The sequence below is a fragment of the Lycorma delicatula genome, chromosome 8 (genome assembly GCF_047948215.1).
Source record: "Lycorma delicatula isolate Av1 chromosome 8, ASM4794821v1, whole genome shotgun sequence".
Taxonomy (NCBI): domain Eukaryota; kingdom Metazoa; phylum Arthropoda; class Insecta; order Hemiptera; family Fulgoridae; genus Lycorma; species Lycorma delicatula.
Genome location: NC_134462.1, coordinates 64,246,811 through 64,264,295, shown reverse-complemented (window position 1 = coordinate 64,264,295; position 17,485 = coordinate 64,246,811). Strand labels below are relative to the sequence as shown.

The 17,485-nt window shown below is 29.8% G+C and overlaps 1 protein-coding gene across 1 annotated transcript in view; it reads right to left on the bottom strand.

The window, feature by feature from the left end:
• The window catches only part of LOC142328918 (uncharacterized), a 92,185-nt gene that overhangs the window by 50,373 nt on the left and 24,327 nt on the right, over positions 1-17,485 (bottom strand). The window contains exons 11-13 of the mRNA XM_075373084.1: positions 12,995-13,144; positions 10,662-10,811; positions 6,450-6,590 (exon numbers count right to left, since the gene is read on the bottom strand). Coding sequence (XP_075229199.1) covers positions 6,450-6,590; positions 10,662-10,811; positions 12,995-13,144 — 441 coding nt within the window. The remainder of the gene's footprint in view (positions 1-6,449; positions 6,591-10,661; positions 10,812-12,994; positions 13,145-17,485) is intronic.

The window sequence follows — 17,485 nt, the reverse complement described above, 5'->3', positions numbered from 1 at the left end:
TTAATGATTTTTTTTTATCCAGCAAGTGGATAAATATAGTTCCATTTGGAAACATCAACAATATTCAAACAGTGTTACAAATAAAAACTCTTGAGAGCATACTTTCTTTAAAAAAATAAATAAATAAAAATATATGAATAATTTAGCATCATTCTTGAGAAGCATTCCAGCTTTAATAAAACACAGTTATAATTTTTTTTGTCTATAATTCAAACATAGATCTAGTTACAAAATATGGCTGAAACATCCCCACTTGGTTTTCCATTTTCTTATTTGAGTATCATTTTAGAATATAAAAAATTACATTATTTTATCTTCTTAAAATTCAAAAGACTGTGTTTAAAAAGTTTTTTTTTAATGGAAGCAAGTAATCTTTTTCTCTTCTTTCCTCATTACAGATAAAAAAAAAGAAAGAATGCATACGTCTGAAAAATTCCTATACCCTTAGACAAATTTATACTGTGGCCTTATTATCAACAATAATAAAAATAGCACTTACTGCTTAAAATAATTGTTATACTGCTACGATGCTAAATTGCAAATTCATAAACATTGTAGACTCAATATACATACGATGGACATTCAATAATTAAAAAGACAAATTGATGTAGAGAAAAAAGTTCATTCAATGACAATGAAACTTTCTGAGGGTCAGTTGGCAACCTTGGGAACACATTTAATCAGCTATTGGATCAAAATTAATCTAAATATAACCTCTTCATTATTGATTTCAGAATTTCAACTCTGCTTGAAACATGTGCGCTGGAAGAGTAACATTTAGTGATAAGATTTTTGCTATCAGAAGGTGTGAAACCAATGGAAATTTACGTAAGAATGTTGAAACAGTATGATGAAAAGTGTTTAAATTACAGTAATATAAGTGGGAGGAACAGTTTAATTTGGGCAGAACAAGCGTGACTGATCTGATAAGACCAGTTGCGACTACCACGTTGCAAAATCGCATAAATTATCTTATTCGCAAAGACAGGCGAGTCAAAATTTCCCAAATTGCTAGTTTGTGTAATATTAGTGTTGGAATCACATACAATCATTCATGATGTGCTGAATTATTGCAAAACATGTTCAAGATGGGTTCATTGTGTAAATGATGTGGATGTCTTTTGTTATGTATGCGGGGAGTTTACTGTAAAATCAAATAGAAAAAATATTACACCTTTAATTAAAAAGCACATCATTTGTACTTTCAGTGTAAAATTGATCAGGATAAAACGTGGGCTCCTCATATAGTATGCACTAATTGTTCTGTATATTTAAGAGGATGGCTGAAAGGTACACAGATGGCTTTGCCATTTGGTGTACCAATGGTTTGGCGTGAACCAAAAGATCATGTAACCAATTGTTACTTTTGTTTAACAAATGTATCTTGAATTTCTAAAAAATCTTAACATACTGTAAAATATCCTTCATTACAATCTGCAATCAGGTCTGTACCTCACAGTGAAATTATTACAGTTCCTGAGCCACCTGTGAATGTATATTTCAAAAGCAGCGACGAAGAATCAGGCAATACTGAAGAAGACAATAATGATTTTGAATTATCTTCCAATAAGCCACATCTTACATCACAAGGTGAATTACATGACTTGGTTAGGGATTTCAATTTATAAAAAAATCAAGCTGAACTATTAGGATCAAGACTGCAAGGTTGGAATTTACATAAAAAAATACAAAAATTTCAAGCTTTTGAAACCGACAAAAAGAACTTTCTCAGTACTTTACTGATGAAAATAATTTGGTTTATTGCACAAATATTGATGAGCTTATGTTGCATTTAGGACAAGTTCTTAAAGCTCAGGACTGGTGCCTTTTCATATATTCATCCAAGTATAGTTTAAAAGTGGTTCTAATACAAAACGGTAACAAATATCCTTCGATACCACTTGCTTATGGTATTAATTTGAAAAACATACAATGTGATGAAAGACATTCTTGAAAAAATAAATAATAAAAACAAAGCTGAAACATATGTAGTGATTTGAAAGTTACAGCTATTTTGTTAGGCATGCAGTTAGGCTATTCAAAGTACATGTTTTCTTTGCGAATGGGACAGCCAAGCTAGGGATAAACATTGTTACCAAAGAGTGGAAGAAATGAGACAACTTATTTTCAAATGAGAATAATATTATTATTCATGAGCCCTTAGTTGAACCCAAAAAAACATTTTTACCTCCTCTCCATATCAAGCTAGGACTAATGAAAAATTTTGTAAAATCAATGAAGAAGGATAGTCACAGATTTTTCTACATCAGGCAGAAATTTCTGAATGTAAGTAAAAGAAAAATTAAAGAAGGAATATTTGTTGGTCCTCAAATAAGAAATTTAGTAACAGATGAAGTATTTAACTCAATGTTAAATAATGTAGAAAGTGTAGCTTGGGCTTCATTTAAAAACATTTACAAAACTTTTCTCGTCAAACAAAAATCAGACAAATGCCACGATATTATGAATCAACTTCTAACTTCATAGAGAGCTATGGGATGTAATATATGTTTGAAAATATATTTCCTCCACTCACATTTGGATTTTTTCCTGGACAACCTAAGAGACATAAATGAGAAACACAGTGAACGTTTTCACAAAGACATTTCAGTGATGGAAAGCCGCTATAAAGGGAAATGGAATACTAACTTGCTAGCCGATTATTGTTGGACATTAAGTTGAGATGTGCCTGAGGTTATTTATAAAAGAAAAGCATCAGCGAAATCACTAACACAGGTATGGCTATGCAAAATTATAAATTTTACTATATTTTCCCTTAATTTTTTTTGAAGCGTAATTTATTTAAAATAAGGGTAATAGAAAAATTGTATTTATACATCTGTAATGTATGCAAAAAAGCAATTCAAGAAATGGTATCACACTTAGAGAAACATTAAAACATTTTTTTTTGTCTATCAGTGTTATTTACGAGACTGATCCGTGTATATTCACCTGGGGAGTTCTCAGCACCAGGTTTTTTTTAATAAATATCACCCTCACTTGTTTCCAAGATGTGGGTATGTATTCTTTAAGCAGCAGCTCATTTATGACCCTAAGTATTTCCTCTGGTACCTTTTCAACTAGTATTCATATAAAATTGGCCGGTATGTCGTCTGGTCCTAGGCTCTTCCTTAACTTCATCTTCTGCCTGCCTCAATCACGTCACACATTTTGAACAACTCAATGTCATCTGCCACTATCTCTTCTCTACGGAGATCATCACATTGCAGAAAATGGTAGCCCATCGCCTCCCTCACCTGAAACTCGGTCAGCACTGGAAGACTCCTCCCAAGTCTTCTGGTGACCAGTGGAAATCCTCTTCCCCATGAGTCATGATCGATAATCTTGCATAAACTCTTCCAACACATCTTTTTAGCACTTTTAATGGCTGCTTTATATTGTTCTAGCTGTAATATAGTTAAGCCGAACAGCATCCCTATTAGGGGCATTTCTCTTTGTCGAGCGTTGATAAGCCCTTCTTGTTTTCTATACTTGTTGTCTAAGGATTTCTACCTCCATCATCCACCAATATGCATGTTAATTTGTTCTTTTAGGGACTAATACACTAGATTTTTCACATTCCTCCTGGACTACTGTCACCATCTCTGTTGGGTTGGGAATATCATCCTGGCCAGTCTAGTTTGTATTCTTTCACTAAATTGGATGCATCCGTTTTTGGATACCATCATTCTTGGTAAGGTGAGGCTGCCACATAAAATGGAATTTAACTTTCCCATTTTGAAGCAAAGTAAGATTCGAGTCGGGGCAATTGCCCCATATTTATTAGTGTGCCCAGAAAAGTTTTTAGATCAATACTAGACATATTCCACTTTCTAATCCTAGAATGCGGAGAAAGCACTTGTGCTTTTTTCTTGTTAGAAAAAAAATTTCTTTCACTGCAAATTACATTCAGTAGATCGTTGTTGAAAAATAAATCATAATAATCAATCGGTAATGAATCGACATAACATTCCATCGGCAAATTAGCACCTTGGTTTATATTACAGACAGGTATAGTACTTGGTAGCCCTGGATCATTATTTGAAACATTGTTCCATAGCTTTGACCTACCTGGAATATTTTGCTGTTCTCTTATATTACTATCATCGTTACTACTTCCATCTTCACTCAAATTATGTAAAAGGTTTCTTAGAATTCAGTAGACACATTATCACCCATAATTACGCTTGAAAAGTTAGCATCCATCATACCGAGTACAAAGTCATCAAAAGACATTAACCATATTATGAAATAAACCACAAGAAAAAGTAAACACTAACAAAAATAAGCTAATACTCTACATAAAAATTTAACTAAAAAACATTACGAAATAATAAAATAAAACTGTAAAGGTAATCTCAATCAACAACAAGAGCCACACATCTCAACTAATATAAACAGCTATGTAACCACGACTCACAACAGTCTACTGCTCAGAATGGGAGCAGAATATTCCATTAGAAGCACGCCTTGTCCTGTTGACCAATTGTACTTTAAATAACTCCTATTGTATACAGTGATATTAGTTTTGCGTAGTCATTAGTCAGCATCAAAACAACATAGTAAACAAACATTCTCCTACATTCTAGTGGCAATTTTATGAACTAGAAATATATTAATGCTTACTAACAAGACCGAGCAATACGTTCCACCTATAGCATTTGAGATAAAAGATGATTGGCGAGATATTACGCTTACTGCATACCGGTGTTTCTTTCTTAAGAAATTTTCTTTCTTAAGAGTACTAAGAACCCTCTTGGCATTTGTCTAGATGTCTTCAATTGAGTCAAATCGGTTCTCTTTCAGCTAAAATTTCAATTTAAAAAAGAAGTAGAAGCCAGCAGGAACTAAATCAGGGGAGTAGGGAAGTTGTGGGAACAGGAATTTGCCCAAAAATTTTGAAACTGAGAACACATGATGAGCCAGTGCATTGTCATGGCAGAGGACCCAATTCTTGTCTTGCCAGAGTGCAGGCCTTTTCTTCTGCACATTTTTGCATAAACACTGAAGGACACTTTTATAGTATTCTTGATTGACTGTGCCCTCTAATGCCAAATTCATACTGCACAATACTTGTACAATCAAAGAAAACCACCAATATTGTCTTTACATTCGACTGACTTTGTCGTGTTTTTCTTGGTTGTACTGAACTTGGACCTTTCTATTGTGATGATTGTGCCTTTGTTTCTAGGTCATACTCATAATCTGTGATTCGTCGACTGTAATTACCCTATTTAAAATTCCGAGTCAGTTTCAGCCCAATTAATCAGTTCTTGGGGACATTTCAAATCAGTGTTATTCCTGCTGGTCTGACAACAATTTCGGAATGAATTTCGCACACCTGACACATATTCAAATTTTCAGTTAAAATTAACTGAACCACATAGAAACTTAAATTCAGCTCATCAGCCATCTCCCTAATTGTAAAGTCAAAACAAACTAAATCGCAATGCTTTTGTTGGTTTTTTTAAAGTGGAAGGCTGGCCAACCCACAGTTCATCTTCGACTGATTCGCGATCAGAAACTTTGAATGTAACCTTTGAATCAGAAAAATCAGGTGTTTTTTCTGTTGAATCAGAAAAAAACAACTGACTGATTTTGCAGCCTTTGAATTTGTTGGACCAGATAAAAATGTTTGTTCGGCTGAGACACCTGTTCCCAAAAGCTGTTTTAGTTCATAAGTCTCCAAAGATGATAAACCGGTCTTCAAACAAAATTTGAAACAAACTTGTTGAATTGTTTTTTCATCCATTTTGCAAAATCAATAATCCCCCGAGAACCAAAAATATGTCTATTCACTAGGATGCCCCTCTCTACTGAACAAAGATTTCACTGTGATCTTTTCAGTACATTTCAAGGAGAAAAGAAGCTTCCCCGTTCCAAATCCATGGGCAACTAGCCCCTCCTATTGAGCAGCACCTGTCTTAAAACTTTCCAATCACACCTTGTGTATGCAACAGCAAATATTCATATCAGTTTTTTTAATGTAGTAGTAATAAAATATACTTTAACAATATTAAAATCACTAAATGCAGTAAAAAATATTGCAGTTCATTGTGTTAATAAAAATTTTAAAAAGATACAAAATTTTGTATATTATACTTAAAAAAAGTTTACTTTTGTAAATTAACAACAGATTCTGAGAATAAACTCATAATGTTGGATGAATTGAATATATACTATTTAATATTAAATAAAAATCATTCCATTATATCATTTACGATGATATACGGGAAATTATTAACACTGAAAAAACTAATGACCGACTGACTTTTTAAATAGTTTGTTATCCTATTATAAGCCAGCAAACATAACTGTAATTCATTACTGACTGATATGTCATACCAGTTACATGTCAAAACACTTGTTACAGAGGACATTTGTGTGCAAGGTAGCAGGCAGAATTAAATTAAAATAATTGCAGTTGAAATTAATTGTAAATATTATACCTGTTGTTCTTCTTTAATGATGACTTCTTCACTCAAATCATCTTTTTCATAATTATAAGCATCTTTTGATGATTTACTGATAATAACTTTATCAAACTTGATGTCACAATTTGCTTTCTTATAATTTTTCCCTAATGCATCCTGGAATGATTACAAGTAAAATTATTAATAATAACAACAACAATATTTAACCTATTTAATTTCAAGAGCATACAACTGCTTATAGTGGTATTAGTAAAAGCAAAACAAGATTACGGTTAACCTTTGAACTAAACTCAAAATTTTATAAAAAATAATGCTCTTAAAACAAAAACAGAAATAATTTGATGTTGTCAGGTAATAAAACAAAGATAATGAATTTTAAAAGTAAATTTTTAACAAAATTAAAATATAATTCATAATAGTTATTTATTGGTAAGTCAGAAGAAGTATTTAAAGAATGCCACATCTCATATAAACTAGCATAATTCTATTTGATTAAAAGTTTAGTTTTATAGAAAAAGGATGCCCAACTTTATTCAATAGACACCACAGCTGTTGTGCATGGAGTCAACTGGCTATTGCAGCTTCAACAGAACAAAAAAGAAAATATGGTAGCCGATTCCAGTTACCATGGCAATTTTTTTCTGCAGGCAAATAACCAGAGGAGTTATTACTAGCTGAAAAACACAAGCAACAAATTGCTTATTTTTCTTTGCATGTGCTTAAATTTAAATTATGTGAATCTTTAAGAAAATGTTACCACTCCAGCAATCTCCATAGCAGAGTGGTAGCATCTCAGCCTTTCAACCAGAAAGCCCTTAGTTTAAATCTCAGATATGTCATTTTTCGTACACTACAAAATTTACTTCACATTGCTTTAACCCTGTTAATAATAACATTAACCTTGCTAATCATGCACAAGCTTTAACCTTAGATGGTTAAGTAAATCATAAAAGGAAATTGGATATAAAAGTGAAACAAATTTTCAAAAATGTAGTACAGAAAATAAAAGTATGAAAATAAAGCAAATACACTGAAGTACCTTCATATATTGTAATATGCACAATTAACTGCTAGGAAGTAGCAAAGGAGATGAAAAGGGGCCCCCATGAACAAAACAGGTAAATTGATGTGAAAATTCATCACTAAAAAATAAAAGAATTTCTTAGAAAAAAAATCTAGATACATAAATATAATGAGGGAGTTTATAGAGTTCCAGGGAAAAATGAAAGTAGAGTAGAAATTAAAACTAAGATAAAAGTCTAAGTGACCTCAAGAATTTCAAAATTTTTCAATTGTGGTCACATCATTACCATATATACTGCAATCCTGTGTGCTAGTCTAAACCAGCAATATAATAATGAACACTTATCAAGTAGAATGTGACATACAATTTCTTTGTACTGACAACTTCCAACCATTCATTCTGCCTGATGTTTGCCAAAACACTTATAGCCAGTATGAATAACAGAGTATTCTCAACAATTGACTGCATGCAAGCTTCCTTAGAAGCTCAATCAGTTCATTCACTATCCGGAATTTATCAAAAATTCAGTCATGTATTATAGGTACTGAGAGGAAGAAAAGACAAATACTTAAATACCAGTAATGTGTAGTGTATCCCAACTCTGAAGGAGAAGATACTCACCTTGTGGTGATTCCAGTCACCACACCACCCTCCTTGTTCTGAGCTCTGAGGGGCTTTACCAAAGGTTGTCTTTACACTCTAACTGATTACGTCTCACAGTCATCAGCCATGCCTCAGTCAAAATGCCACTGATGCAAATGTCTCGACAGACATTTACATCAATAAAAATTATTATCTGTCGACTATTGCTTGGAAGAGCATTTAAAAATTCAGAACATAGTAGAATATGACCAAATCCATCTGTGATGTTATAAAGGGCTGGTCATATACACGGTACAAAATTTTAAAGTAAATATATTACACCAGCTCAGTAGACTCTAAACATATAACAACCACAAAAGAGTATAGAATGGAATCATCCTGCTTAGACCTATCATTGTAAATCATAACATCTAGATTCACCAGGCAAAGTCTGTTAAACTCTAATTGCAGCAGCAGGTTTTGGATTTGTTGCAGCCAGTTAGCCGAAGGTGACACCCATATGGTGACTGCAGTAAATGAATTGTAACCAATTTACCATTTGGAATAACCTAACTTACTTTACCAAAATTGATTTCAACAAAAATTTTATAAAAGCAGCAATGAAAAACCCACTATTTCAACAGCGATGATAAAAAAGTATCCAGAAATTATTCAAATTACATTTTTATTTATAAATGAAATAATATCTAAATTTGATTACTATCAAGTAATTTTGGCGTTTTAAAATCAGAGTCAAGATATGAAAAATAACTCAATTTATATGACGACAGCTATGTTCAAATGTAAATTACGATCTGTAAAATTTAGTAAAAATAAAATTTTCACTAAATTTGTCTATTATTTTCAACAGCCAAATAGAACTTTTTTTTTATGGAAATGCCTCATATACTACAATAAAGCCATAAACAAATCTTCAGTATAAACCTCCCAACTATTATAAGCATAAATCTTCCCAACTATTAGTATCAAAGTTATCCCAACTCTTAATAAAATAAGTGAACAAATTAAGAATTCACCCCTTTTGCCTGGCTGAATACTTTATTGATTGGGTTATGTTTTTGAAAAGATGCTTAGGAAATGAATTAAAGGCACTTATACGGTTCTGTAGCTCATGTAGAAATACTGCCTGAAATTTGATTCTGGGTTTGTTTCCTGATTAAAGCTTACAGACTTTTTTTAAAGTCAGGTTTTATTCACTCCTATTTAAAATTATGACTATAAGTCTTAAGGAACTTACAAATTATTCTTTTTTCTTTTAAAAACAGTTATTTTACAAAAGGCTATTAAGCTTACTTAAGCTCATTGGAAGGTTTTCAAATTATAATACTGTTACAATAACATATTACAAGTTAAACTAACTAGTCCAACCAATATTGAAATTAAATTTAAAAAATGTTAGTTTGTTCAATGTCATTTAATTAAATATCAGATTTTGCTGAAATCTGATACTAAATTTCTCTCTTACAAGAGAGAAAAAAAAACAGATAAACAAGAAAAATAATTTAGATTCAATAAAAATTACATTAATAATTTTACTTAATACAAAATTAATTAAATAAGTAAATAATAAAATATCAGTAATAATAAAAATAACTACAATTATTATAAAACATTCTACATAAAACAATATACTTCATACTAAAAATAGTCTTAAAAATGGGATAAAGAACAAATTAAGTGAAAATTTATTGAGGTAAAAACAGAAAAATTCTAGAATTGCACTACAATGCATCAAGTTACCATAGTCTGCAGTACTTTAAGCAGGTATTTCACATGTAAAGTCTTGACTACATTGAACAATATTCAAAAATTTCTAATAACAGATTCTAAATATCTGGTCATGAATCTTTGACACATAATGAGATATACTTGTTCAAACAACTATTCAATTAAATAAATTGTCTTTTTCTTTATCCAGAAAGGTATGTTCATGGTTTCAAATTGATGTTTACTTTTATCGTATATAATATTAAAACAAAATCACTAAATCACTTTTTGAATGTTACATATAGAATAATTCACAATTTTAAAACAAAATGTATAAATTAAAATCAAAGTTAATTAATGATAAATAAATAAACAACTTCAAGTAAATTATGCCATATTAAAGAATAAACTAATACTAAATATCAGTTTCTAGATTACATTAGAATGGCTACAACAAAACAGACCAGATAATATTATAAGATAATAGACAAGCAAACAGAAAATCAGATATCTTGTTTTCCAAATATACAGAATAAATTAATAAGATTTTATAGATCAAATTTATCCTTTTTTTACTATTTACTCAAGAAATGCTGGAACAAGAAAATATTTGACCTTTGTAATCTGATTTCTAATGCCAAGTAAATAACTTGGTACCAAAAACTTAATTAAATTCAGACATTTACCTCTAAAAAAAAATCAGGTGGAAGCAGAAACTAAAAGAAAACACGACCATACTCAATAATCGATCCAGAGTCTCATAGTAATAGGTTTTAGATACAAGATAAGATCACACAAATAAGATTGCAGGCAAAATAAAAATTATTATTCAAGCAAAAACTTAAAAATACAGATATATAATCAAGCTTAAAACTACAGTTTAAAGTACTAACCACAGGCTCCTTTTTAAATCCAATTTCTGTTTTACTTGTAACAATTTCCACATTGCTGTTTTTCTTTTCACTTTTATAGTTATTTTCACTTTCATTATTAACACCTTCATCTTCCTTTTCAATATTATCTACCTCATCAATGAATTCTTCCTGGAATAAAAAATATACATTACTTAATACAAAATGTAAATTAACTAAAATCACTGTTTTTCCCCTTATGAAATTAACTACTATTTTTGTCATTAGTTGTTCAATCTATAAGATGCTATTCCTTGAGATGTTCCAGGTGTTGTGAAATCATCAGGTTGTAGGAATGCAGTTTAGCACCTCAAGACACTTTACTAAAACAAACACTAAAAATAATATAGGTTTCAGAATTTAATCACTGGATGAGAGCTGCAGGAATCATTTCAAAACTTGTCACAGAATCAATATAAAAAATCTGGGCCTTGCTAACTTAAGAAAGGGACAAAAATTTTGTTAGAGAAAAAAATAAAATAAAAATTGTACGTCAAGAAGAAATAATCAAACAAAAAAAATGAAGTGAAAAATTAAAAAGAATGACAAAAGTTAAAAAAAAACAAACAAAAACCTAAGATTCAAATGTTACTACAATAGACGTCTTTCATTGTTCTCCTACTAACAATGCCACCTGCTCAGCCGCTGATACTACAATTCATGAACACATAAAAGTAGTATCTAAGTGTTCAATGTTGAAGTTATTCAATAACTATCATTGGTACACTAAACAAAACATAATAGAACTTCAACACTTCACAAATAAACAGCTATTTTATTTTCAGTACTTAAAAAAAAAGTAAATAATTAAATGGTTTTTAGTTATTTATCTGAAGATTATTTGCAAGCTCAAATCTAGTGAATATCTCATCTAGTATAGTTAGTTAGCAACTGGGGGAAATTTGCAATCATTTTTCAAAATATTTTCAGCTTTCAAGATTGAATTTTACAAAATCTAGAAATTTACATAAACCTATTTTTATGCCATATCAGCCTGTATAAACTGGTACATCTCAGGGCCAACATAAGTAATACTGTTTCATGTTATCTTTAAGCTGGGTGATTTAAAGAAAGGTATATTATTCAATGATTTTTACATATTTTTAGGCATTCACGTGAAGATTACATAATCAAAAATCAGCTGATATTTTCATTAAAAAATTTAATTTAAAAAAATAGTCAGATTTCAAAAAACATAAAAAAACAAAAAAAAAATTTTAACCCGTTTAACTTAGAATTTTAGAAAAGTATACTGTAATGGGATTTTTAGAAAAGTTGTGAATTCAGTTTGATTTAAAAGTTACAACACTAACCGACAAGTTCAGTGAAATGTGCAATTTCATTTTTATGTTTTTCATATTCTTTGTAAAATAGTCAATGATTTTTCCCGCATCTCAGTTAATGTCCTGAACAATAACAATCATCAGCTGATCCAGGCCATGTTTAAACTAGCTCAACCACTCATAACCCCTGTTACATAGGCTAAATTGTACTGCTGCAAGCGTGGTGCACTATTTCATGAGTTTTGGGAAAGGTTTTATCTAATTTGACACAAAGTTTTATGCTTACATTCCTTTCTTTAAAATCACCCAGCTCAAAGATAACATAAAACACTATTGCTTAAGGTGGTTCATAGAGATACAAATTTATATAGGCTGCTGTTTTCAAAGATGATGTTCTTTCATCAATGTTATGGATATTAATTACCTCTTGCTGCAACAATGAGTTTGAATAATCCTCACAAGTTTCAGAACATACTGAAGTTTTACAAAGAAAAGAAGAATATCACTACAAATTTTTTTTTTTTTCACAAAGTCTGCTTGTTACAGAATCAAAACTGAGCCAAACATGTAGGATATTTTTTTCCATCAATGATATGCTCCAAATTAAGGTTTTTTTTCTGTAATATAGAAAACTACATATTTTTTTTTACATCAAACATGATAATTTTAAATTGAAACTACTTACTACACATTTTTCTTCCACTGGATTTTCTGTAGCTAAATTAAGTAGTTACTCCTTCTTTGTGCATCACAACCATAACAGTAGATAACTGAACTTTTTTTATTGTAAATTAATTATAATTATTCAAACAAAATTTTTGAAAGAAAAAAATAATTTTATAACTTGGAGTAGACATTCCAAGCATTGCAATTAGCTTAGTTGGTAAAACCATAGATAAATCACAATAAAAGATACATTATTAAAACAGTATGGAGAAAAAGTAGTGAAAAATGAAGCAGCTGTGGAATTCTTGCAAAAAAGGTCTAATAGAATCGAGAAAATGAAACAGGTATTAACAAAAATTGAATTACCTGAGGTTCTTCTTTTATTGTAATAACATTATCTTGGACAGAACTACCAACATTGGATCTTCTATCTGGTATGATTTCATTATTGTTCTCTGGATCAGTAGAAGATGATGGTTCATTATCACTGTCGTTACAGTTGCTACTTCCTTTTACCTAAAATAGTAAAATAAAATAAAAGTAAATGGAAGTGTCCCTTTAAGAAAAAAAATTGTAAAAATAATTTTGAACTTTGTCATGAAGTTTATCAAATGAAATCTTTGTCTGAACTACAGTGGAATAGAGATTTTTTTTAATAAGATTAGTAATAAATGTAAAACCCTTAACCTTGAATTTAACGATTTAACATTTTTTTAAAAACAAATATCATTTTATGTATAACATTACATATGTAAAAAAAAATTCAAACCTAATTCAATTTCCCAGATACAATACATTTTCATTACCATATTAAAAATATGCTTTTATAAATAATAATAATAGATTTAGGAGTTCAGGACCACAAGTAAATGTTTATGGATGTTAAAAGGAAAAAACAGAATCCTTCATACCATTTTATACAAATTTCAATTTATATGATGGCTACTGATTGTACAATTACTTACAAAATTGGAAGACCAATGGTATGTTCAGAAACATTTGCAAAACAAAAAAAAATTATACAACTTCAACAGAACGTACGGGTAAAAAATTAAATTAAAGTATCATAATACCACTCTTGATTTATGATATAATAGGTAAGGATGAAATAATTTATTGAAAGAAAATATGACTTAATAGATCAAAAAGAAGAAAAAAATTATATATAAGTGAATTACAAAAATGTAATGGATATTCAGTAAAAGTGGTAAAAATGAATAAGTGTACAACAAATGTGGGTGGCAAAAGAAAAATGTAAATTACCTCTTATCACGTGACTTTCAACACAGTGTAAAAATATTTAAAACAGAAATTTTGGGGAAAGAATGGAATCATAGTCTCCCACACAATTTCCTGTAAAAAAAAACCCTAATTTGAAATATATGGATAAGATAAGAATTATTCAAATTTGAAATACCTTCCTGGCAGTGATTGTTTATTCTTATACAGTGGAAAAATAATTATACACAAAAAAGAAACCTAAGATTTCTTTTTTTTTGGTGGGGGGTAATTTATGATGAATTTTTATTATAAAATTATCATTATATGTTTAAATAAACCAAAAGTTTTAAAAATAGAATTTTTAATTTTTTCTACTATTCCACCTTCAAAATCACCTTTAAAGGAATTTTTTTCTACGTTTACTATGTTAAATGGAAGAAACTAAAAGAATTCCACTAAAAACAATAAAAAGTTACCTAGAATTTATTAGGAGGTGAGGGTGAATTACAATGAAATTTTATTGCAATATTATTAATATTGCAATAAAATATTAATATTATTGATATATTATTTGATATTATATTATTGAAATATTATATTACTTAAACTTTTATTACTATTAACATTTTAAACAAACACGAAAAGTTAAAAAAATCTATATTTTTAAACTTAGATTGGCTCCCGCACCCCTAATAATGCCCCCAAAGTATTTTTTTGGGGTTGCTTGCATTACTACTATACCTAGGAAGACATTAGAAAATATGCAATAAATTAAAATAACTTCGGTGAAGGGGGAATTTTAGGGCAAATTTAGTTTTAAAATTGTAACATATGCTTGCATGCATGTACGAGCTTAATATAAAGTGGGGTTCTGTTTATAAAATTTTGAGAAAGACCCCCAAAAAATTCCCCCACCCAGCAGATATTGACCCCAAATTCTACCAACAAATTTTCCCATATGCAAGAGTTTTTCATGAAAATGGGTTTATCCAGTCAAAAGTTATTAAGCTTCAAACATGCCAACGCACATACACATAAACCATTACTCATTAGACCATTACTTATAATATAAACCATTACTTACTTAGAAATGGAACCATACTTTCCTTCTTGCAGCATAGCTCTAGAGCTATGATGCCAGGAAAATAATTAAAAACAAATGAAAGAGGAAGGTCAAAAAGATGAGACTACAGTTTTAAAAAACATGTTTACATATATATATATATATTTGTTTCCCCCCCTAAAGTCAATACTTATAAGACTCATATTCCCCTGTACCAATAAATCGTATTTTTTTATAATTAAAAACAAACTTGAACAAACCAAGTACATTTCAATTACAAAGTAAATGAAATGACACTTACCTTATTTTTTATTCCAAAAGCACTTTCACGGAATCTCGCATCATCAGTTGTTTACAAAAGATGTATTTGTACAAAACTACATATCAAACTTTTTTTTTTAAAAATTAAAATTAAAAGATTAAGATATCTACAAAAACATATAAAGATATATATACAGTCACAATCATTACACTTTACTTTATAACTTCCGCATGAATTATATTCAGTATGATTGTTATTTTTTAAATATTTTATCATATGACTGTTTGTCTTGTATGCTGGTTTAAATTTACTTTTATCATAAACAATAGATATATTTTCAATAATATTATCAGTGTTTAAATATTTTAAATATGCATTGTCAATTTTTTGTGTATGTTTTATACGTATAAGAGTTGTAGTATTACAGTGTAACCCCGCTATAACACAGTTATTGGGAGACTTACGTGACACCCGTATTATAGGCTAACCGTGTTATTTCAAGAAGTAAATTTTAAATCACAATTTAAAAAAATAGGCAAAAAATCAAACAATAATGGTTTAATAGAAAAAGCCAATACAGTATAATGTGTACTTACACAGTAACAAGTTAAGTGCAGAATATATAATACATATTAGAATATATTATTTATAATATGTAAGATATTTTTTCATTGAATGTAAATATTTTTTAAAATAAGAAGTTATTGTTTTCTGTTTCACGATTGTATTTTTTTTCTTTATAATATATAACTTCACACTTTGGAAATTCAATAAATGGCTATCATACTATCACTTTGTTGCTCCACCCATATTTTTACTCTATTTATATTTTTCACAGTGTCTTTTATTGAGGTTGTAGACCTCTCTGTAATAACGACCTCTCCAACACCTTCTCCTTCTTCCTCTGACAAATTATCGTTAGGTTGTAGAATGGAGTTTACAATTTCTTTGTCGGTCATGTAATGGGCAATGGGTGTTTAATTGTCTTCTTGAACCCACTCCTCGAGATCACTTACAGACAATTCTTGCCTGGTTGAATTTGACAATTCCAGTCCGTGTTCATCAATAAAAATATAAACATTTCCTGTTCAATGTCTTCTGTATTATTCTGTAACAATACCAACCAACAAATTTTAATTGTAACAGAATTTACATTACTCATGCTGTTCCACCACTGTATAAAACACTTTTTAATGCCACAGTTTTAAGAAATTCTGTTACTTGTAATTCTGAGTTAACGATAGTAGTCAGTAGCTCTCATTGATAATAAGCTTTAAATGTCTAATGGTTGGATCAAAGATGTAGTGTTCTTTGGTAAAAACATTGAGATTATTTTCCTACCTTTAGATTTCAGCAAGTCAGTAGGCAGATTAGCAGGGAAATTGTGAAGAAGTAATAAAGCTTTTTCTTCCAATTTTCGAAGTCGTAAATAATTTTTAACACAAGGCACAAATTCGTCATTAAACCACGTTAAAAAAATATTACAAGTCATCCAAGCACTTATACTATTTTTTAAAAAACTGGTAATGAATTCATACTAACGTGTTTGAAGCAACGCGGACTGGCAAACTTGCCAGTGAGCAACGGCTTTAATTTATAATATCCTGACTTATTAGAACAAAAGAAAAACACAGTAAAAGCAGCTCGGAATAAATCACAATACGTAATATTCAGATATTGTATACTGTGCCTTGTACAAGTAGCACATTGATGGTCTTATCGCTGTTTCATGAAATGAGTCATGTGCAGTATATCATAAGAATTTCTCCTATTACTGTATTAGAATCATAATTTAGTTTTATTGAATCATGTTTTTGGGAATTCCAAGACTTTAAAATTGGTTGTGACTAATTGACAGATGTTATATTAGAAGTGTATTGTTGACAATTTCAAAGGATTTATGGTGGGTTTTACACCGATATCAAATACGGTGGTAGGGTGACTAGTATTCCTTCATCCATTTTATTTTTTCAGATATTTTTTGGTAGAAGGTTATAATCCACATTATATTTGTATCCACGGTATATTGAGTAGCGTAAAAGGTAAATTGGGTTTATCTAATATTGCTGATCACCTTATTAATAACAAACATACTGCTGATATTCGAACAAATTTGAAAATAGTGGGAATCAAGGAATTTAATTTAAATAATAATAGTAAAATTTTGAAGAGATTTTAAATTTATAAATATAAAAGAATTTTCAAGTTGATCAACTTTTAGACAGAATATGACGCTCTTATAAAAGCGGCAACAGATGGCAGCATGTTTTTAGATAAAAATAGATATAATTATAATTTATATAAATAATTT